Source organism: Triturus cristatus, chromosome 1_2 (assembly GCF_964204655.1).
Source record: "Triturus cristatus chromosome 1_2, aTriCri1.1, whole genome shotgun sequence".
Taxonomy (NCBI): domain Eukaryota; kingdom Metazoa; phylum Chordata; class Amphibia; order Caudata; family Salamandridae; genus Triturus; species Triturus cristatus.
Window position 1 is genome coordinate 574846704 of NC_140580.1, and position 22341 is coordinate 574869044.

The following is a 22341-nucleotide window of genomic DNA, read 5'->3' on the forward strand; positions in this document are numbered from 1 at the left end:
TCAGTCTGCATTTGGTGTTAATATTCACAAACAAATGAGAATTAAAATATGTGACAAGTGTATTTATTGTGAAAATGTATTTACTTAAATATATTAAAATACATAAAATCAAATTTATTACCATACATAACAGCTGTTCTCTTCCAAATTGGAACTGCAAACATGTAGAGTCTTGCTGAAATGTAACAGTCACATTCTTCAATGAGTAGTAGTTTTATACAGTTTTTGTTCACTGGTTAGTGTACTGATCTCGAAAAAGGAACTGTAAACGTCTGTAGTCTTGTGCAAATTTATCAATTACTTTATCAATCAGCTGTTGTTTGTTTCCATCAATTTTTGCTCGATGTATGCTCATCATGCACAAACCCGATAAGCGATCATCTGCCATTGTTGACCTCAACCAGGTTTTCACCCTTCTCATTGTGCTGAAAGACCTTTCCACTGTGCAAGTGGTCACTGGTAATGTGAGAGCAATGAGAATTGCTTGCTGGACTGATGGAAAGAAATCTGTGTGGTTTAGCAAATCCAGAAATCCATTGTCTAACTGCTCATCCTTCGTTGACCAGATCTGAAACCATGTGACTGCTTCGGCTTCCAGGTTTTCAATGTCGTAAATTTCTCTGATGTTTGCAATATGACATTTGTATTGCTCAAGTGTCATTTGTGCCATATGTTTTGGGTAAAGTGAGAATAAACTCAAATTTTTCTTGTTTTCATTGCCAAACCGGCTTTCTAATGATGCGATGATAGAGTCCATGTATGGAACATAGATAGACTGCCGATAGTATTCTTCCACAGAAGAGGAACCAAAATTAGAACGAAATACTTGCCGGCCACACTGTCTGGGAAGACGAAGTTCGATGTTCAGTTTTTCTGCCAGAGTTTGAACGTTTGTAAAAATGTCCTTAAATTGCTCTTCTGCTTTTTGTCTGTGATCACGGAACACAGTCAGAAGGTCTTGCACATGATTACACACCTTGAGGATATCAAGCTGAACAGCTTGGAGAGCCTGGCTTACAGATTCCAATCTTGATGCGTAATCTGAAATTATGGATAAGCAAAAGAGAAAGCTCACTGTGCTGGAGGAACATTGCAATTGAAATGCATCCTGACGTGTTTTCCCTGATGCTGTTGTGGCCAGTAAGCATAATTGCTCAAAAATCTCTTCAAAGTGTGAGCTAAAAATTCGAATGCTCTTGTATTTTGCTGTCCATCGGGTTTCACTCAGCAATGGCAGATTAGGAATAAGAGATCTTCTTTTTGGACTCTCACGGAAAAACTTGATGATGGCTTTCACTGTGCCAATAGAATTCCGTATATCAGGAACCGCATTCAGGTCATTAACAACCAAATTAAGTTTATGTGCAGCACAGTGAGCAAAAGCAGCTTTAGGATATTTTCTCTTTATTATGGCTTGAACGCCACCTTCCTTCCCTGCCATTGTAGAGCATCCATCATATCCTTGGCCATGGAGTTTTTCTAAGTTTAATCCAAATTTAGAACATGTATCCATAATCATATTTGCAATTGAGATAGCATCCATTTCTTTTAAGGTTGCAAATCCAAGGAATTCTTCTCTGATGACAGCTACGGTACTACTTGTCGTGTCTACAAAACGTACTCCAAGTGACATCTGTTCTTTTCCAGATATGTCAGCACTTTCATCAGCAATGATTGAAAATCCATTTGACCTATTGACTAAGGATACTAGATCGTCTCTTAATGTTTCTTCACATAATGTAATCAATTCATGTTCAACTCGAACAGATGTATAACGTGCATTAACTGGTGCATTTTCCAGATGGTTCTTTAGGGTGACATCTCCTGCTTCAATGCGAAATTGGTACAGACTTTGCACATTTCCGGATGTACTTTTTTTCCCACGTAATGCAATGTCATGTGTGCCACAAAATAAGATAGATGACAAAATTGGAAATAACTTTTTCCGATTTTCTTCAACATGCCTTTTCACAGCATTGTCTATTTGGCAAACAATACTTGTTTCCGGTTTCTTTCTGATTGCCAAAAAGTGAGTTGCATCCACTTGTGCGTTTTTATGCCAAGACGATAAAACATGCTTGCGTGCACTTTCATGGAAGTCTTTATATTTAGTGAAAGGGCTAGTTATGAATGCTCCTTGTATCCCACGAAGAACTGGCTGTGGAAAAACTGTGCACAACTTGCAAATTGCACCTTTCAGTTGTGGAGAGTAGCTAAGCCATGGTGAATATTGATTAATCCACACATGACGGAAACAGCGTGTTCCACCTGAATCTTTCTTGAAGTCATACGTTTCTGGTGGAGTATACGTATTTGTTAGAAGATTGCATTTGACATCGTCTGTTAGTTTTTTTGCTAAATTGAAATACAATCCAATATCATTTACAGAAGCATCAACATCATGGCTAGATTCCGTTGGAGGTGAAAGTGGACCTGCAGAACTGCTTGTGCTTAGTTCTTCTGCCTCCTCCTGTTCACCATGTCTAGATTTCTTTCTTGCTTCCGTAATATCAGATTCTACATCATCCAATTTTCGTTTTGAAAAAAAGTTTCGGATGTCCATTCCTAAAAAGAAATAGGGATCATTAAATACTCTGCTCATCACCAGGCTGGCTGTATTGAATAAAGTGAGTTGTAGATGGCCCCTGGCCCCTTAAAACTCATACATTCCCTAAACCCTAAAATTACCCCCTGGCGCCCCAAAACTCATTACCACCCTAAACCCTAAAATTACCCCTGGCACACCAAAGCTCATCACCACGCTGAACCCTAAAATTACCCCTGGCACACCAAAACCCATATCCACCCTGAACCCTAAAATTACCCCTGGCACCCCAAAACCCATTCCCACTCTGAACCCTAAAATTACCCCTGGCAACCAAAACTCATTACCACGCTGAACCCTAAAATTACCCCACTGGCACCCCAAAAACTGAACACTACGGGGCAGATTTACAAGCCCCTTGAGCCACTTTTGCGTCACTTTTAACATGGGAAAAGTGACGCAAAAGTGGCCCAAGGGGCTTGTAAATCTGCCCCAACAAGTTTACACAACATGTGCATATTTGGAGGGGACTGTCCTCCTTCATATTTCCATGCATGTAAGTCTAGAACACCGATCACTTAGAGTAACCTAGATATGCAGCCAATAGGTGATGCTGGTGATGCTGTAGAATGCATTAAAGTTACTGGAACTTAATTCAAAACTGCTGCCTGCTCTTCTGATACTATTCGTGGAGTTGGGCTGATCAGCAGCACTGTCGTCCTGGCATCCAGCCCCTCCTGAAGGTCTCACTGTGTAGATAGATGTGGGTCAAATGTCTCCTGGTTTCTCCTTGCCTGGGCCTCCTCTGCTTCCTCTTCGGTGCCCTTGGATGCAAAAAGAGACAGATCCATGGCCCTGTTCACCATTTATCTGGTGAGCAGCGCCGTGGATGTGTATTCCATACAAGTGCACAGACAGCAGGGGGAAAGGGATGGCAGTGCAGGTGACGCTTTTCCTTTGTAAAGTAAATCCTGCTGGCGTCATAGCCCAGGGTTTGCTGTCTGTGCACTTGTATGGAATACACATCTATACAAGTGCACAGAAAGCAAACTCTGGGCTATGACACCAGCAGAAATTCCTATACAAAAGAAAAGCGTCAACTGCACTGGCCATCCCTTTACCCCTGCTGTGCACATCTTCCCACCCCATGACGAGGCAGCTAGAAGTGGTATTTGTCATTCTGAGGGGTGTGAATGTTATAAGAATGTGTGTGCCCGGCTGGCTGAGACATCTTCCCGGGGATACACACAGATGCACCTGAGTACTTCACACAGGTCTTTCAAAGACCATTTACTTGGTAATGAGGCGTTGTTGTGTTTTCACCCCTACTTAGAGCCAATGTATCTCCACACTGCATATGGCTTTGGCTGGATGAATTAGCCCCCCCCCACCCGAATTTTTTTCAGCCCCCTGGGAGTCTGTCAAAGTAGATTTTTGGGGGGGAGGAGGTGGGGTGATACAGCTCTCCCAACTCCTGACTAGACTAGGGATCGAGTGTGGCAGGGGTCAGTGGGAATGCTGGCAAGGCTCAGGTGCTAGGAACGCATGAGGCGAAGGAAAGGTAGCAGAAAGGGACACGAGTGTGGGCCAAGTGCGACCCTGACTGGGTGGCGTAGCGAGATGGCAGGCAGCAAGTGGCGGGTGCCGAAGAGTACACACAAGCACCTTGGTGGCAGGATGGCACACGAACAAGGGTGCAGATGAGAGGGAACAGGGCACCATCAAACTCCATCCGCATCTTCAGTGTGCAGGTGTCTGGGTGTGATGAAAGGGATACGGACAGCATCATTTCTAACAGAGCAAGCCATTCGTTTACAGTGTCTACGGCTACAAGATGGTGAAGCGACCATTTGTGTAATGCTGATCAGTGCGCACAACAGCATATAGCACTAATTCGGAAGATAAGCATATCTGACGAATTTTTTATAAGAAATGTATGTTCAGCCTGCCATTACTTCCTGCTGAGCAGTCAGGTTCTGGGTAGATGCACTCCAACAGCTGCCTGGGGGTGCTAAAACGTTCTAAAAGTGCTGTTTGCGGAATTCTGATTATGTTTGCCAAAAGTAAAACACCTGACAATGACTAGAAAGCGCTCACTATGGAGGCATACACTTTCAAACAAGAGAGAGCTGGTATGTTATGTGCTGATTTTTTTTTCTTTATTTCATAAGTATTGTTTAAGATGTATTCGCTTTGGAAAATATAAAAACTTGTAAATTATTCCTCTCGTTGCGCACTTATTGATTGACGGCTTCTTTGTCAACCCAAAGCCATCACAATGGAGTCCTTTGAAATGTTACATAAGCCAAAAGACTAAAAGTGTAGGAGTCACATGTCATCCATACTGGTAGGCAGTATAGTTTAAGAGTGCTTGGTGTGGAGAAGCCCAAACTCAGAGTCGAAAAAGAAACTGCATAGTTGGGAGTTCTCTTTAATAATAAGAATCGATTTCTAGCCAAATTAATCCTTTTTGCAACATTAATCAATTTTCTAATAATGTATTATTTGCAGTGTGTATGCAGTTCTGGGATGAAAGTTAATAGCTCACTATTCTATATTAGGACTTTAAGTTATAAATTGCAAGTAACAAAAGGAGGTTTCTTTTGAAAGCAGTAACCTGCTGATCTGTACATGCGCACTCTGTAATCACTTGGTACACGTTCTTTGCAGAAGGCATATTAACCCTCTGCACTAACTTCACATAAGTCAAAACCTCAACTATGCAAAATGCTGATCTCTCTCGGACAATAATTAATCACAGGAGTTATTGTGACATTTATGTGAGCCTGGTAATTGCCGGGGGAAGAAACGCTGCAGCAGGTGCTTCAAAAGCGTAATAAACATTCAAGCAGAGCGCCCCCAGGAAGGTGGCACCGGTCGCACCACCCTAAAGCCGGCCCTGGCGCTCCATGCTTCTTTAAGTTATAAATTGCAAGTAACAAAAGGAGGTTTCTTTTGAAAGCAGTAACCTGCTGATCTGTACATACGCACTCTGTAATCACTTGGTACACGTTCTTTGCAGAAGGCATTAACCCTCTGCACTAACTTCACATAAGTCAAAACCTCAACTATGCAAAATGCTGATCTCTCTCGGACAATACAGGAGTTATTGTGACATTTATGTGAGCCTGGTAATTGCCGGGGAAAGAAACGCTGCAGCAGGTGCTTCAAAAGCGTAATAAACGTTCAAGCAGGGCGCCCCCAGGAAGGTGGCACCGGTCGCACCGCCCTAAAGCCGGCCCTGGCGCTCCATGCTTCTTTAAGTTATAAATTGCAAGTAACAAAAGGAGGTTTCTTTTGAAAGCAGTAACCTGCTGATCTGTACATACGCACTCTGTAATCACTTGGTACACGTTCTTTGCAGAAGGCATTAACCCTCTGCACTAACTTCACATAAGTCAAAACCTCAACTATGCAAAATGCTGATCTCTCTCGGACAATACAGGAGTTATTGTGACATTTATGTGAGCCTGGTAATTGCCTGGGAAAGAAACGCTGCAGCAGGTGCTTCAAAAGCGTAATAAACGTTCAAGCAGGGCGCCCCCAGGAAGGTGGCACCGGTCGCACCGCCCTAAAGCCGGCCCTGGCGCTCCATGCTTCTTTAAGTTATAAATTGCAAGTAACAAAAGGAGGTTTCTTTTGAAAGCAGTAACCTGCTGATCTGTACATACGCACTCTGTAATCACTTGGTACACGTTCTTTGCAGAAGGCATTAACCCTCTGCACTAACTTCACATAAGTCAAAACCTCAACTATGCAAAATGCTGATCTCTCTCGGACAATACAGGAGTTATTGTGACATTTATGTGAGCCTGGTAATTGCCTGGGAAAGAAACGCTGCAGCAGGTGCTTCAAAAGCGTAATAAACGTTCAAGCAGGGCGCCCCCAGGAAGGTGGCACCGGTCGCACCGCCCTAAAGCCGGCCCTGGCGCTCCATGCTTCTTTAAGTTATAAATTGCAAGTAACAAAAGGAGGTTTCTTTTGAAAGCAGTAACCTGCTGATCTGTACATACGCACTCTGTAATCACTTGGTACACGTTCTTTGCAGAAGGCATTAACCCTCTGCACTAACTTCACATAAGTCAAAACCTCAACTATGCAAAATGCTGATCTCTCTCGGACAATACAGGAGTTATTGTGACATTTATGTGAGCCTGGTAATTGCCTGGGAAAGAAACGCTGCAGCAGGTGCTTCAAAAGCGTAATAAACGTTCAAGCAGGGCGCCCCCAGGAAGGTGGCACCGGTCGCACCGCCCTAAAGCCGGCCCTGGCGCTCCATGCTTCTTTAAGTTATAAATTGCAAGTAACAAAAGGAGGTTTCTTTTGAAAGCAGTAACCTGCTGATCTGTACATACGCACTCTCTAATCACTTGGTACACATTCTTTGCAGAAGGCTTATTAACCCTTTGCACTAACTTCACATAAGTCAAAACCTCAACTATGCAAAATGCTGATCTCTCTCGGACGATAATTAATCACAGGAGTTATTGTGACATTTATGTGAGCGAGCCTGGTAATTGCCGGGGAAAGAAACGCTGCAGCAGGTGGCAGCTTCAAAAGCGTAATATACGTTCAAGCACGGCGCCCCCAGGAAGGTGGCACCGGTGGTCGCACCGCCCTAAAGCCGGCCCTGGCGCTCCATGCTTCTAACAGGTAAGAAAAACACGTGCATTTGCGTTTTAAATGTCCGATCCTGCAGCAACACACTTCCAAGGCCCATACTGTAGTAGTGGGTTACAAATGCAGTGAGCCCCATATCAGTGTTTGCTTTTCCCCCACTGGTACCTTTATTCCCAGCCCTTTGCAAGCCAATGTCTCCCATCACCCCGACTGTGTGCTTGGAGTGAGGCAGCAAGAAGCAAGGACATCCAGTAAACAAAAATACTTATTAAAAGGCATTTGCAATGCAATAGGTCTCGCATTTGAGAGAGTTTGGGCTATTGGCATTGTAAATGACAATTCCTTTTGTTTATGTGTTGGTTTTTTAAAAGAGATAAATAAAAGGCATTGTTTTTTGCAATGCTAATTGCTTAAACTCTCGCAAATGCAAGACCTATTGCATTGCAAGCATTGGCATAGCCAATAGGTCTCGCCTTTGGGACCTTATAAGTGCTTAGTCATGCAACAGTTGATGTTGTTGCAGCAAGGATATTGTGCTGCATAACTAAATAACTAAAGCGAGACATATTGGCTATGCCAATGCTTGTTTTTCAAGCATGTTCACGTCTATATGTTTGCTCAAATCCTTGATCAATATCTCATTGCAGCCCGAATAATTACACATATGAAGATTTTTTTTTAAAACACATTTTCTCACTATTTTGTTCTGTTTCTTCAATGAACAAACCTAAATCCTGAAACACTAAAAATTGTGGTAGAATAACTGCTTTGTTCGCTCTTCGTTTGGTGACAAATTCGGGACTATATGGAAAATATAAGAACTATAAGCTGTTTTAAATCTGTATGATGTTAAGAATGCATTCGTGCAAGTTAGACCTTCCTTACCCTCCCTGACTCACTTGCTGGTAGACCACAAAAAATATGAGGCTTGTTAGATTTTTAGCATTTTTGTTTACCTGCTGTATATGGTAATTCCCTATAGCCTCCATCCGTAATGAACATATTCCTGCCAAGACTTGATTCCAAAACTTTGTTGTTCTTCTGGGTCATATATGTGTAAGGATATGAGAAAGGTATAGGTGTTCTATGGGCTCAAGGTGCACGCTGGCAGTAAAGTGGGTGCAGTGCATTTTGGAAATTTAGAAAGCTACTAAAGCATAATATCGGTTTAGTCTACCTGTCTTTTGGTAACTGGTATCACCCCTGAGCTCTATGGATACATACTGTCTGTCTTCAGCCATGAATTTTTAACTTCGAGAAACCCTAAGCTTTATTTCATTGTGTGCCAGATCTCCCTCGTGCTTATTGGCTGGCTGTGAGACGTACTACTACTGAGCCCGGCCTTTAATCGATTTTAAGCACCTTTCCCTCCCCCAAAAAATGGTAATTGTCTCCATGACAGTAACCCGATTCACGCCGGCCCCAAACACGACACCCGGCCTCAATAAACACAGCTTCAGTTCCGGTCCGAATTTGGCCTTGGCCTTGCCCACTAGCTATAAATTTAATTAAAAAATAAACACTCACCTGCTCCTTGAGTGGTCCGAGATGCCGCAGCCGGAACGAATGCTAGTGTTCTTCTCTTCTTAGCCGAAAGCGGAGACAGGACGTTGGGCGGCAAAATGCTCCTCCTGGGCTGGCCTGGCCGCAAACGCGAGGGTGGGAAGACGCACTGCCGTGCGAACGTGCGCGAGGCGAGCGTGCGCGCCTATAAAATAATAGGCCAATCACCCTTCAGCTTCCACCCCAAAGCTGAAATGGTGATTGGCCCGATTTATTTTGGTCCTGCGCCCCTGCGCTGTCATTGTAGCCGTAGTAGCGCATGGCATGGGTGCTTCATACGATCCAGTTTGCGGACCCCCTGGGAATGTATGTGTCACGGACGGGGGTCCACGGCCTGGCGCTCTAGGGGGGGGCAAGTGCCCCTCCTTGCCCCCCCCTGCGGACGCCCATGGAAGCGGTCCTTTGCATTTCTCGCACTTCCTCCTTCGCATCATGCCATCTTTCCACCTGTGACTTTACTACATACACGGCAGTGGTACCGGGCTGCATCGCAGTTTCCCGTGCTACTCGATCTGCCAACGCATTCCCTTCTCCAACTTTGTCAACTACTTTCCTATGGGCGCTACACTTAACGATAGCAATTTTCTTTGGGTATGTCAATGCGGTTAAAAGATTGTGAACTAACTCTCCATGCATTATCTGTACTCCATGTGACGTTAAAAACCCTCTCTCCTTCCAGAGTAGGCCGAAGTCATGCACTACTCCGAAGGCATAGCGGCTATCTGTATAAACATTCACACATAGTCCTGTACTGAGCTCACATGCTCGTGTTAATGCTATCAGTTCCGCTGCTTGAGCTGATTTCTGTGGTATGCGTGCTGTCTCCACTATCGTTTGCAATGTGGTAATCGCATACGCTGCTGAAGTCGTACCATCTGGTAGCTTCAGGCATGATCCATCCACCCACAGTTCTCCATCTACATCTGGAAAGGGCGTATCCTGGAGATCAATACGACCCTTTGTTTGTTCCTCAGTCACGAGAATACAATCATGCGCTTTCCGCGCCTCAGGCTGGGTCTCGGGGTATGGCAACAATGTTGCCGGGTTTAACGTTACACACCTTTTTAACGTAATATGAGGAGCCAAAAGCGTCAACTCATATCCCGTTAAACGGGCACTGGTCAAATGCTGCGTCTTTGTTTGATTAAGCAGGGCATCGACAGCATGGGGGACTAATACCAACAGCTTATGGGATAACACAATTCCCTCACTTTGGCGTATTGACACAGCTGTCGCCGCAACCGAGCGAAAACACCCCGGTAATGCTCGGGCGACAGGATCAAGTACAGCCGAAAAATATGCACAAGGGCGCTGCTTATCGCCGTGCATCTGCACTAAAACTGACAATGCACATCCATCTTTCTCATGCACATACAACGAAAAGGGTTTTGCATAATCAGGGGTCCCTAACACTGGTGCTGAACAAAGGGCCTGCCGTAGTTGCTGAAAAGCAGTATCACACTCATCTGACCAAGGGATTGGGGTAGGCGTGTCCTTTGTCAAAAGGGCTAACAATGGCTTAGCTATGTGTGAAAACCCCAATATCCACTGTCTACAAAAAGAAACAAGACCCAGAAATGCACGCACATCCTTCTGTGTGGACGGTCTCGGTGTATCCAGAATTACTTGGATACGATCCGGTGTGAGTGCACGCCCCTCCTTAGACAAAAGGTGACCCAAATAAGTCACCTTTGGTCTACAGAATTGCAATTTCTTCCTAGATACCTTATGATTGTGGGATGCTAAAAAGGAAAGTAAGGATAACGTACTTTTTTCACACAACTCCAGGGTGTCAGCCGCCAGCAAGATGTCATCGACATATTGAATAAGGGCGACCCCCTCGAGCAGTACAAAGGAATCCAATTGTCGTTTCAGAGCCTGACTGTAAATGCTAGGGCTTTCTGTATAGCCCTGGGGAATCCTACAGAAACGATAAGATCTATTATTCAATGTAAACCCAAAAAGATATCGGCTATCAGGGTGAATGGGAATGGAAAAGAAGGCATTCTTCAAATCAATCACTGAGAACATGGTCGCCGTAGGCGGGACCAAAGTAAGCAACGTCGTGATATCGGAAACCACTGGGTACTGAGGTATCACGATCTTGTTCACTTCTCTCAAATCAATTATAAACCGATAAACTCTGGCATCCGTATCCTTTTTCAGTATGGGAAGGATCGGACTGTTACAAATGTTGTAGGGGACTTCCTCCACTACCCCTACCGCCATCAAATCCTGCACTATCTGTATGAGAGCCTCCTCGCCCTCCTGGGAAATACGGTACTGTGGGAGGCGTGGTAACACCGCCCCCTCCTTGACGCTAATGTGGACCGTTGGAATCACCATTTGTCCCACATCAGTATCCGAAGTTGCCCACAAAGCACGAGGGAGGGTAGCTAACAGCGCATCCTCAGACATCGTACACATCCGTTCTGATCGGGGGTAATTGTCATTCAATATTACCCGTACACCAGCAGGGGAGCAACGGATCGTAGCCCTAAAATGCTTTAACATATCAAGGCCCATAATGTTGTCCGGTGTGTACGGGGCAAGCAGGAACGGACAGGGTGCAGAAAAAGAATCGACCTTAAACATGAGGGGCTGTGAAAGAGGGCTTCGGGAGAGTGTACCGTCAAACCCTACCGATGTGACCATTAAGCCGGATGGGGGAGCCCCCGGAACCAATTGCTTAGACAGTGCACTACGTGTCGCTCCTGTATCCACTAGGAACTGATCAGTAGAGCCCAAAACCTCAGCCGATACATAAGGGCCCTTCTGATCGACCGGCACCTCAACTGATTCTAACCCCCATCCAACGCATTCCTATGCATGCTGAGAGTCATGGTACCCCGACCGGTCAATCCCCGACGCTTGGTACTGATGCTGGCGATCAAAAACGTTTGATCTATCGCGGTGCTGTCCGGCAGAGTCAAAACGAGCCTGTTCGTTAGAATTCCCTCGAAAGTTCGAGAAACCCCCTCTACCTCGCGGGCCACCATAGGTGTGCCCCTGACGCGATGCATGCAACACCGGGCAGTCCCTAGCCCAATGACCCGATTGCTTACAATACGCACATTGGTTCCTATTTAAATCAGATCGGCCCGAGGGAGGACCATAAGATCCTCCCCTACCTCTATTACTACCCCGCCGGGGCGGGCCATAGACTTGTGCCAACATCACCTTTGTTTTCAGATCTTTCGATTTCTTTTCCTCCTGGCCCTTTGCTTCTTGCTCCTGACGCTCATAATACTGGGCGATAGTCAGGAGGGCCGTCGGTGTAGCGGAGGACCAAGAACTCTCGCTCGCTTTTAAACGGGCCGCAACTGCCGGCAGCAGATTAGCCACATATTTATCCGCAAAAAGGTGGCGGCCCGTATCGTCAGTAAGCGACTGGCCACTAAAATCATGAAACGTCTCCTCAAAGCGCGTAAAGAAGTCCGCAACTGACTCGTCAGCTTTCTGTTTACATGCAGCTAACATATTCCAATCAATCTTTTTGGGGGGGATAATTGTCTTCAGCTTAGCCACAATAGCAGCGGGGAGATCTAAAATACTCTGGGGCGGTTTCTGCGCGGGCTTCCGTTCCCTATCCTCATCCTCAAGGTCAGACCACCGAGCCTTAAAGGCAACTACATCATCTACCTTTCGGACAGATCGCCACATATCCGGTGGTAGAATAAGGCCAAAGAACAAATCGATATCTGCTAAAGTCATAACGCAAGAATTCAAGGCCCCCTCGACTTCTTCGTAGAAGGCCGCTGGATTCTTGCGGGGGTCAGGCAGCGCATTCTTTAATGCCATCACATCAGCTCTATGCCACGGAGTATAAACCCAATTATACACAAAATATCCCTTAGCATCGGCGGAGGTAATGTCCGAGCTAGTCCCCGCTCCTTTAGGAGGAACATACAAAGGCGCCGCCTCGCGCATTGGCTTAGCATGCACTAGATCGCTCTTATCTGATTGAGAGGTGGATGAGTGGCCTTCTGCGGTACACGAATCCGACTGCGTCTCCTCCCCTGCTCGTTGGCGCGCTTTTTCTCTATGGGCCAGCACCGCGTCCCGCAAGGCGAATAACCGCCGAGCCGTATCAGGAGCCTTAGAGGGAGAAAAAACACCATCATGCAATGCTTTAGCATCCGATGTCACTTCTTCAGGCTCAAAGACACTAAAATATTTCCGAAAAGCAGCAATCACTTCCTCAGCGAAATGACTCAAAAAATACAATCTCTCTCTATCCTGCCACGACCCCCAAGTATGGAACAATTCGTCCACGGACACCTTACCCTTAAGTGCACGGAAGGAAATTTGCCGAAGCTCAGCCATATGCTCAGCCGATAACATGGACCGCGTATCTACCTTACCCGGACCCGGGACAGAATCTTGCGGCCTCGGAGCAGATGCGCCAACATAAGGGGGCGGAGAGCGATCTAGTAAATAAAAATCATCATCAAAATTATTAAGGACAGGATAGAGTGGCTGCCGAACAGCATATTGACCCGAAACTTGTAGCCTACGCTCCTTCTCTTGCCTGTCCGTCTGCTCTCTGTCCTCCCGACGCTTCGCTTCCTGTGCTCGCACATGATCATTCTTCCGTTGTTCTTTATCAAACAGCGCTTTCTCACGCTTCTCTCGCTCACGCACCTCCTTCACCCACAACCGTACACACTCAAACATATCCTGACGAGCACGCCGCTTACACATACACTGTTCCACATACTCAATCTTACGTATATCAAACGATCCATACAAAGGCCATCGTAACTCAGGATCTTTTTTTGTATATTTCCTCCATACTGTGCTGTACATTATGGAAGAAAGACCATGCTTCACATACATATCCCTATTAGGAGTCCCCTCTGGGGGAGCTGGAGCAGATTCCTCGAGGTTCAACCGGTTCCCAAAACAGCAACACCACTTACGGAGTGCGCTGAAAGCAGGCATGCTCAGAAATAATGCAAAATATGCAGTATTATAGAAAAATGGCACTTAATCGTTGCGCCGTTCAAAGTTACACAGCTCCGGAGAAATCTCTCCACATTACCTGCCTATATGTGTTGCAACGCATATATTTTCACAAAGACAAATACAAAATATGACTAGTCATCACAAATCAAACTCAAATAGCCGGACCAGGCTTCAAAAACTCGGAGCAAGTACCGTACACCGGTTCTTACCAATCAAGAGTCCAGATTCCAACTGCCAAGCTCCACAATCGCCCAAACGGCTTTCACGGCAGGACCGACAGAAGAGGTCTCAGTCGGGGACCGGCGCCACCCAGACGGTCAGCTCGGAAGGGAAGGAAGAAAAACCTCGGGATGCCAGGGCTAAGACGCCGCGGGCAGTGATCACGTCCCCGGTCAAATTCCTCACCTTCGTCGCGACCAGTCCTTCGAGCATCCGAGTCGCCGATGAGCCCCACGTGACGGGCGCCAATTGATGAATACAGGCCCCAGCTAGGCCCGCAGGACACAAGGGTTCGCTCTCCTGTATGGAATCTATAAGGAAGTTGGCACGGAAACTGCAAAGTACAAAGACAGCATTTATTAACCCTTAAGGGTGGTCCTACAATCCACGCAACACTCTTCAGTATTGCATAGAGTAGCACAAAGAACTTTCGTACATGGTCCCCTTTTATACACAACAGAGGGGCCCATAAGTGGGTGGATACAACATGAGGCTGAAGAACATTACCATTTATGGTCATTTTCGATACTGAATCAATATGTGGGCGGAGCTAACACACTCCTTAAGCCCGCGAAAACATGGTCAAGCAAGGCTAACTGATAACAGATGTGGTCAAGTCTGGGCATGTGCCAGATGGACAAAGGAGCTATTTATAGACTGTTACTAGGCAGATTACAAGAGCAACTAACACAGAGGGTTGGACTCTTCTCGTGGGGAACACGTGGAAGCATAACAATACAAAAGGGAGTCCGAACTTCGGTCAACATAACAGAGAAAACATGATCTATAAGAGGGGAATTAATGTCTTTAGTAAATGCTTAATCACATCGTTGTTTCAATTTACAACACCACACACATCAGGGCTTGTCCTACCTTATGCTTACAATGCACCCTGCCCTTGGGCCTACCATAGGGGTGACTGATATGAAGTTAAGGGAAGGTTTAGGGACTGGGAAGTGGGTGCACTTGCCCAGTCAGCATGACAGTACCAGACTGCACGCAGGTTCTGCAATGGCAGACCTTAGACACATTTTACAAGGCTGCTTCTGTGGGTGGCAGAACCAGTGCTGCAAGCCCACCAGCAGCATTTGTATTTACAAGCCCTGGGCACCCCTGGTGCACTTTACTGGGGTCTGACAGTAAACCAAATAGCCAAACATGGAATCCAATCAATATAGCAATTTACAATAGGGAGAGCATATGCACTTTAGCACTGATCAGCAGTGGTAAAGTGCCCAGAGTCATAAAACAGCCAACAGGTCCGAAAAATATAGGAGGAAGGCAAACAAAAAAGTTCAGGGATGACCCTGCAGGAAGGGCCAAGTCCAACATTTCGCTAGAATTGTTCGAGGATATTAAGTATCCGCTGACCGTCGGGCAGGACCTCTATGTGCTCTCATGATAGACAAATCATTTGGTGCCGATGGTAAAATACATTTTTTAATAAGTGAGTTCATCAATTGCGGGACACTCTGGATATTCCCTGTGCCTCACTTCCTTCGGGGATGCCAATGAATCTAAGATTTGAGCACCTTGAATGGTTTTCCTTCGTCTCCACCTTAGTCTCCAGCTGGCGCACCTTGGTTTGCCCAGGGAGAATGTCTTTATGGTACTCTTGAATTCTATCCTCTAGATCAAATATTCTCTGTTCAACCTCATGTGTCTAAAACGCCCCTCTATTTCAGTTAATCTTTGATGTACCATTTCGATATCCAACGCTTGCTGAACCTTTAACCCTCGAATCTCCGCTAATATAGTTTCCAACAGTGGTTTTAAAGATCCTGGTACTGGCTCCGACAACTGAATTCCATCACTGATTCCCAACGAAGACACTTGAATGTAGGCCTCCGCCCCTGCTGACTCTCCTTGTTGATTATCCTGAAGCTGTATTTGGGTCCCTGTTACCAATTTGGCCTTTGGGGGCGTCAACACAAGCCCGGTACTCTCAGTCTCATGGGTTTCCTCTACCTCCGCCAATGATGATGATCCGAGTGCGCTTTCTATCTGCATTTGCCCTGTGCTTATTTGGTCGTCTGAGCCCATCACAACCCTGCTCTGAGCCTGCATTCCCTTGGATGGCAGCTTTTGAAATAAAGGATACTGTTTTGGTTTCCCTTCTGGATCAGAAGGGGTCATTGTTAAAGTTTCTGGAAGTAATAAATCAGGCTCAGATATTGTAAATGGAGACTGTTCTGATACTACTGAGGTACCAGCTTCCTCTATAGAAGCGTCCTCTTCAATTGAGCCAGAGACTGAGTTGGCTCAGTGAGTGTAGTCACCTGCCCCTCTCTTAGCAGCAGTGATGAATTTGTACTTCCGTGCATACTCTTTTCTCTCCACCCTGCCACGAGACACTGTGATCCTTTTTAGGTCTCGCTGAGTCAGCGCGCATGCGGTGCTCGGAGAGACTTTAGTAGGTGAGTTTTCAAAGTGCTGCAGTCTGGCGACAAGCTTGCGTTCATGCGAGCGTGCACGCGCGCCCCGCCAGCCTTCAGCGCCATCTGTCTTTCCTCTTGCTTGCTCCCTGCCTCCGCCCCTCCCCCCACCGTCGCGCTACATAAATAGTTTGTAAAGCCGATAGGGCACCAAGTGGCGCCCATTTCCTTAACTTCCTAAATAATTTGAGCATTGTTAACTCACTTGAAAAATATAACCCTGAAGGAATATCAGGGGCGCCAAACATTGGAGAACAGTTTGTTTCAAAGGGTCCATGTCCTTTTGTACCGCATAGAATCTTAAGGTGGATGAAGACTAGCCTGAGTTGTTCGGAGGGACTGCCCGTTCTGCTTGACTCATTACCTGATATCAGCCTACTTAACATAGACATAATTACAAAAATATTGCCAATTAAATGATCAATCTTTTTTAAATTATGCTCTTCTGGATTATTGCCTTGCTGAGTCGTGGATTACGAGTCCTGGGACCTATTATATACTGTTGAGTTTAAAATGAATTTAAAGATGCCTTTAATTGAGGAGCTGGGACGGTGAGGTGCATGCTCCCTCTGGTCGAGGTTCACCTTTGAATTACCGTTTCCATAAAATTGAGTATTCTCTCTGTGTTGTGGACACAGCGAATTACCAAAGCGTTATCCTTTTTTTAATTTGACTTTTTCAGGAGAGTGTTCTCTGTGCTTCTGGTGTCCTTGTTAGTTTCCTCACTGTCACTGTTCCTTTCGCCCCTTTCAAGAGTTCGAGTTTTATAGACACAGACAGCTAGCTGTTGTCGCCTACAACCATGGCAAGTTTGACTTCTTTAGCCGGTGTATACAAGAATACCTAAGTGTGTTGAGGATTTCACACAGTTCTCCTCCCTGGTCTGTGTGGCAGAGTGATGTCCATGGGTCATTCAGGGATTGTGATAGGATGAGCCACGCAGGCACTGTACTGGACAGAAATGGGACAAACTGTGTGTCCTGGGCTGGGTTCTACTGAATTCAGAAAACTGTCTATGCCATTTGTAAATATTGGTACAGTAATGTGAATTTGCCAGTTTTTTTGTGTTTTCTTCATGTTAAGAAATAAGTCCCATTACATTGGCAGTATGTGCGTATTCATTTTGGATAGTACCAAAACCTGCCAATGTTTATTTGTGGCATTGGCTAACTGGAAGGGCGAATTGTGTGTTGCACGTGTTTGATGTTAGCTCCTCGTCAAGGTAAGTCTTTTTGAATTGGGAAGCATTTGGTGTATTATCCAAAGTGAAAACTGCTCCTGCATCTAAAACTTTTGATTCTTGAATTTCCAGTTCAATTGAACTAATTTCATGTTTTTATTTTTAGCGGCTCCCCAGTTTGATTGATTTTGTGAGCTTGATGGTGATATTTCAGGTGTAAGATATTCCTTTCTTCTACCTGTGGCATCAGCAGTGTCTTGCTTGCTGCATGTGGATTGCATCAAAAAATATAGGTCTTATTTAGGTCCAGGCGGTGGAGTGTGGAGATCAGGACCTCAGCCGCCCTAGCAGAGGACCGTCTGATATATGCAGGGATACCCACATACGTGGCCGGGATCTCTGAGCTTTAAGGAGTGCTACAACCACGGAGTCTCCCTTTACAGCACAAAAACTTGCCCAGTGGCTGCCATATTTAAAGCGCTCATTGGGCAAACTTTTTTATTCAGAGAAAACTAACTCCTAAAGCGCGGTTTGTGTTTTTTCTCAACAGTATGGAGTTTTCTGCCAGCGTGTGGGGGCCATTCTGCATTTTCCCTGCCTGTCTCTGCTGTGCCTCACATGATGGATTTGGGTAGGTAAAATGAGTGGCAGTCAACCCACTCTCAATTGGGTGGGACGACTCTCACGATGAAATGACAGGCCGCTAGGTCAAATGGCTACACCGGCAGAGCCAGCGGAGGTGACTCCGCTGTGAACCTGGTCCTTCCCCCAACTCCAAAAAGAACGAGGGACTGTGAGTTTGGTGTAATGGGGCAGGGCCAATTCTTGGTGGTGCTCCCACTCCGCAAACCCTGAACGATGGGGTGCAGAGTTGGCGGTCCAAGCCTTGAAGCTTTTAACCTGATACACAGATACCTTACAGAGAGGGTCCTGCTGAATTAGACCCGGACCTGTAAGAACTGTTTTCAACCCGAGGGGCCGCTCAGCTATCTCTGCCTTTAAGATGTTGGTACTCTAGGGCCAGCTGTGTCGCCATAGCTCTGAGCCTGCGCAGTCTGGGTAGCATGAGAGATTTCATTGCTGTCTAAGGTCTTCACCTCTATGGTCAGCATTGCCTGAGTGAGAAGTGTTTCTAAAAATCGAACTCTGTTACACCACTGTTGGCCCAAATGTCTCTTTGAAAAGCCTTTACATTTTTCAGACTATCCCAAATATGTGACCTGTATTGTTTATTTGTTTTACCTTTTCTCTTTTTTGTTCATTATCTTGTTTTTACAGCTTAGTTTCAGGTTTGGAATGTTGCAGAAAGACATTTAGTACAGTTGATGTATCATGCACAAACAAGGAAAGCGGTGTAAGGACATTGGCAATTTGTTTAAGCTGACAGCGGAGTCGAAGTTGCTTAGGTTGATTTCACAGGTGGAGTCATTCTCACAGGAAGTACAAATTAGTCCACACTCAGAGGCTCTTTGTTGACCTTCACCATGTGATAACAGTCACCACAAATTCCGAACTTTAATGAACCTATGAACTCTGGGTGTTTTACTTGTGTTCTCAAGATGACCTGCTCGCCCTCTCCCACCCCCATCTCCCTACCAATGTCAGATACACCTCAAAAACAGGTGGTCACTGGAGCACAGTGAAAAACAACCACCACTCCTAGCCTGAAAACTGAAGCCTTTTAAAAGGAATTGTTTTAAGAAATGGATCGCTGAACCTCAAAAAGTGTATGGCACAGACGTTTCGAGTCATAAGGGGTATTTGTGAAGGGAACGATTACTTAGGACACAGAGGCTAGGGATCAACTCCACGAGTGTGTCTAGGAAGATGGTTTGCATGTTCAATCTTTGCATCCTCACCATGGCCCGTGAACACATAAAAGCATTAGAAGGGAGATGGCTGAACACATAATATCTTCAGGAAAAAGTGAGACTCTCTTCAGAGAGCGTCCCTTTAATTCCACCCACACCAGTGAGGGGAACACACATCAGTCAGAGTCACTAGGGAGTGCCCACTAAACTCCACTTGCACCAGTGAGGGAACTGTACAACAGTCAGTGTCACCAGGTAGTGCCCTATTATCCCATCAATACCGCTGAGAATCACCGCACAGCAGTCAGCGTCACTAGGGAGTGTTCCCTTAATTCCAAACACACCAGTAAGAGGACTACGCAGCAGGCAGGGTCACTAAGAGTGCCCACTTAATTGCATTTTCACTGGTAAGGGGCACTGCGCAATATTTATTGTCACTAGAGAGTTCCTCCCTAGCTCCCCCAACCCCCAGGCCTCCGCACACAAGGCAATAATATTTCGCATTACATAATTTTTGCTACCTAGTCCAGAGTATCGCCCCCACAATTTTTCCATGTTTGTGGGGTACTCTCTGGCTGTGTAGATCGGTTCCTCCAATTTTGCACACCAGTCCGTAGTTTGGGTGCTTGCTGAGATTTCCAGCAGCGGGTGATATCCCTTTTAGTGTAGCTGTGGCCAGTCCCACCAAAGTTCATTCAGCTCTTGCTTGCCCCAGATCGGCCATGATATCTAAGAGAGCTACCTAAGAGCAAGCTGTCAGCACTCGGGTAACCACTTTCTCAATGGCACTCCAGCAATTAGCAATTTTGGAGCACGTCCATAGCGTATAGAAGAAATCTGCATCCTGATGAGTGCATTGAACCAGCCCGGAGTGGGCACTTCGTTAGCGTGCCAGAGCTAGCTAGGTGTAAGACATGTGCCGTGTAAATATTTCATCTGCATTAGTCAGAAACGGGGGATGGCACTAGTACGGGAGCATACGGGCATCCCTGCAGTCATCATATCTAGTGGATCCACCCCATTTTGCCAGAGGGGTCAGAATTTGTCTGGAGCATTAATTACTTAGGATCAGTAAAGTTGGGATATTTCCCCTTTCCCATCTGTCACATGGGGGTTTAGCAATGGGGTTTGCATTCCGAGGGTCTTGAAATGCCTCTTGGGAACTCGCCAGCACATGACGTAGTTGCAAGCATTTATAAATTTGGATTTTAGAAAGTGCAAAGTTCACTGTAGGTTCTGCATGAACCCTGCCAGACATCCCCCAGATTAGTAATTCCAATTGTGTCCTATTGTTTGAATCCCTCTCGCTACGCTGTGTGTCGCAGCCACATCATCCTCCCACATTGGAGTGTGCTGTGTAAGCTTCCCATCCTAGTCATTCTTACATAGTGGTGAACGACAAACCACGAGCACCACCCTAGTAGGTTCTGGAAGATGTCAGGGGATGGGCTTCCCATAGAGCAGACTCATTACCTGGTCTATGCCTAGTAGGGACAGGTCGGTGCCTAGTCGGGACAGTTCTCCTCAATAGGCCAGGCCGTTCCACACCCCACACAACCATTCATTTATTACAAGGAATTGGGAGGCCCAATAATAGAGACGTAGCTCCGCCATGCCTGAGCCCCCACCATACAGTGCCTGGCAACATTTTTAAATGGCTATTGGAGAAGGTTGGTCGTCTTAAAGGAAGGAGCACATCAGAGCAGTTAGGCTGCGGAACCATTTGGACGGAATTGCCAACAGGACGTTTTGCAAGATGTATAAAAAGTGAGGATGGATCATCACTTTGAACAGGGCTGTACTGCCTAGGATATGAAGTAGGAGTTGTCTCTAACGTTGGCGATCTTGTTCTGCTCCTGTTATGAGCGGACTGATATTAAGGCTCCAGGTGAGACCCGGTTCCGTTGAGATATAAATGCCCAAATAGTGAAAGTGGAGCTGCTTTATGGGGATGGACATATTCCAAGAAGAGGTGCCATTGTCACCCTTAAGCCGAATTAGCTAGTATTTAGACCAAATATTACGGAGTCCAGATGTCTCTTCATACAATGTGAGGATGCAAAGCCTTTGTGAGCCCAAGTGGATGTGATAAATACAATAAAACATCGCCAACTCCCTAGAGTTTTAAGGTAGGAATCCTTGCGAAGCCTGCGGTGCTTGTGTGACGTAGATTCAGACACTTTATCTTTTCCACTTCCAGCAGACGGGCGCTTATGGATCTTTGCCAACTTTAGACTCTGATTGTGGTCCACTTGCTCACCTTGTCATCCAAGTGACCTACACACCTCGCCAGTGATGAAGTTACTTACGCGTGAAGCTTCTATTAATGAAAAAGCAGCAGAGACATTGAATTTTGGGTTTTTATCAGAATAAAATAGATCCTCTCTGGTCACAGTGTTCTTGACTGGGAAAGGAGGCACAAATGAGCTGAGATTCTCCCATCAATGAAGCCTTTATTGAGCAGATCCTGGAGCCTACCTTGCAATCTCAAACGTCTCTACTTGATTCAACTTCAGTTTCCGTAGATATCGGCCTATTTCATTCGACCCTTCCTATTTCTTTGATAACCCAGCTCTGGTGTTGCTCAAGCTTCACTCAGTTGATTGACGCAGACTTCTATCCCATTAATCCTACTGGTAGGAGTCATAGAAATGGAATACTTACTGCAGTAAATGTTTATCTCTGGAAGTCACCTCTCATCTCATTGAATGCTGCCTGTCAGATCTTTGGAAGAACTCCTTTAAGACTGGAATGTGTCCCCCCCAACAGGCTGCACAGACTGCTCTGGATACTGCAGATCTGGCGATGCACTCCATAGAGGTTGCGGTGATGCTGAGAATGCCTTCATGGACGAGGATTACAAGGTTCTTCAATGACGTTTAACTCTAGCTCATTGGCATGTCTTTTGATGACCACACCTGTATGATGAAAAGGCTGAGGAGTCTCTGGAGCCATTTAAACAGTGCCAGAGATCTAGCACTGTCCTTTCCTACTCAGATG

The 22341-nt window shown here is 45.8% G+C and overlaps 1 protein-coding gene across 1 annotated transcript; it reads right to left on the bottom strand.

Annotated features, from left to right (window-relative positions):
* Nucleotides 1-229: 229 nt before the first annotated feature.
* On the bottom strand, nucleotides 230-2563 carry LOC146867652 (52 kDa repressor of the inhibitor of the protein kinase-like). Its single transcript, XM_085623491.1, has one exon. It carries the CDS (start codon nucleotides 2561-2563, stop codon nucleotides 230-232), a length of 2334 nt encoding a protein of 777 aa, XP_085479617.1.
* Between the last annotated feature and the right edge of the window lie 19778 nt (nucleotides 2564-22341).

What these genes read in the sequence shown, in the direction of transcription:
- LOC146867652 (XM_085623491.1), bottom strand. Translation starts at nt 2,563, where the DNA reads ATGGACATCCGAAACTTTTTTTCAAAACGAAAATTGGATGATGTAGAA.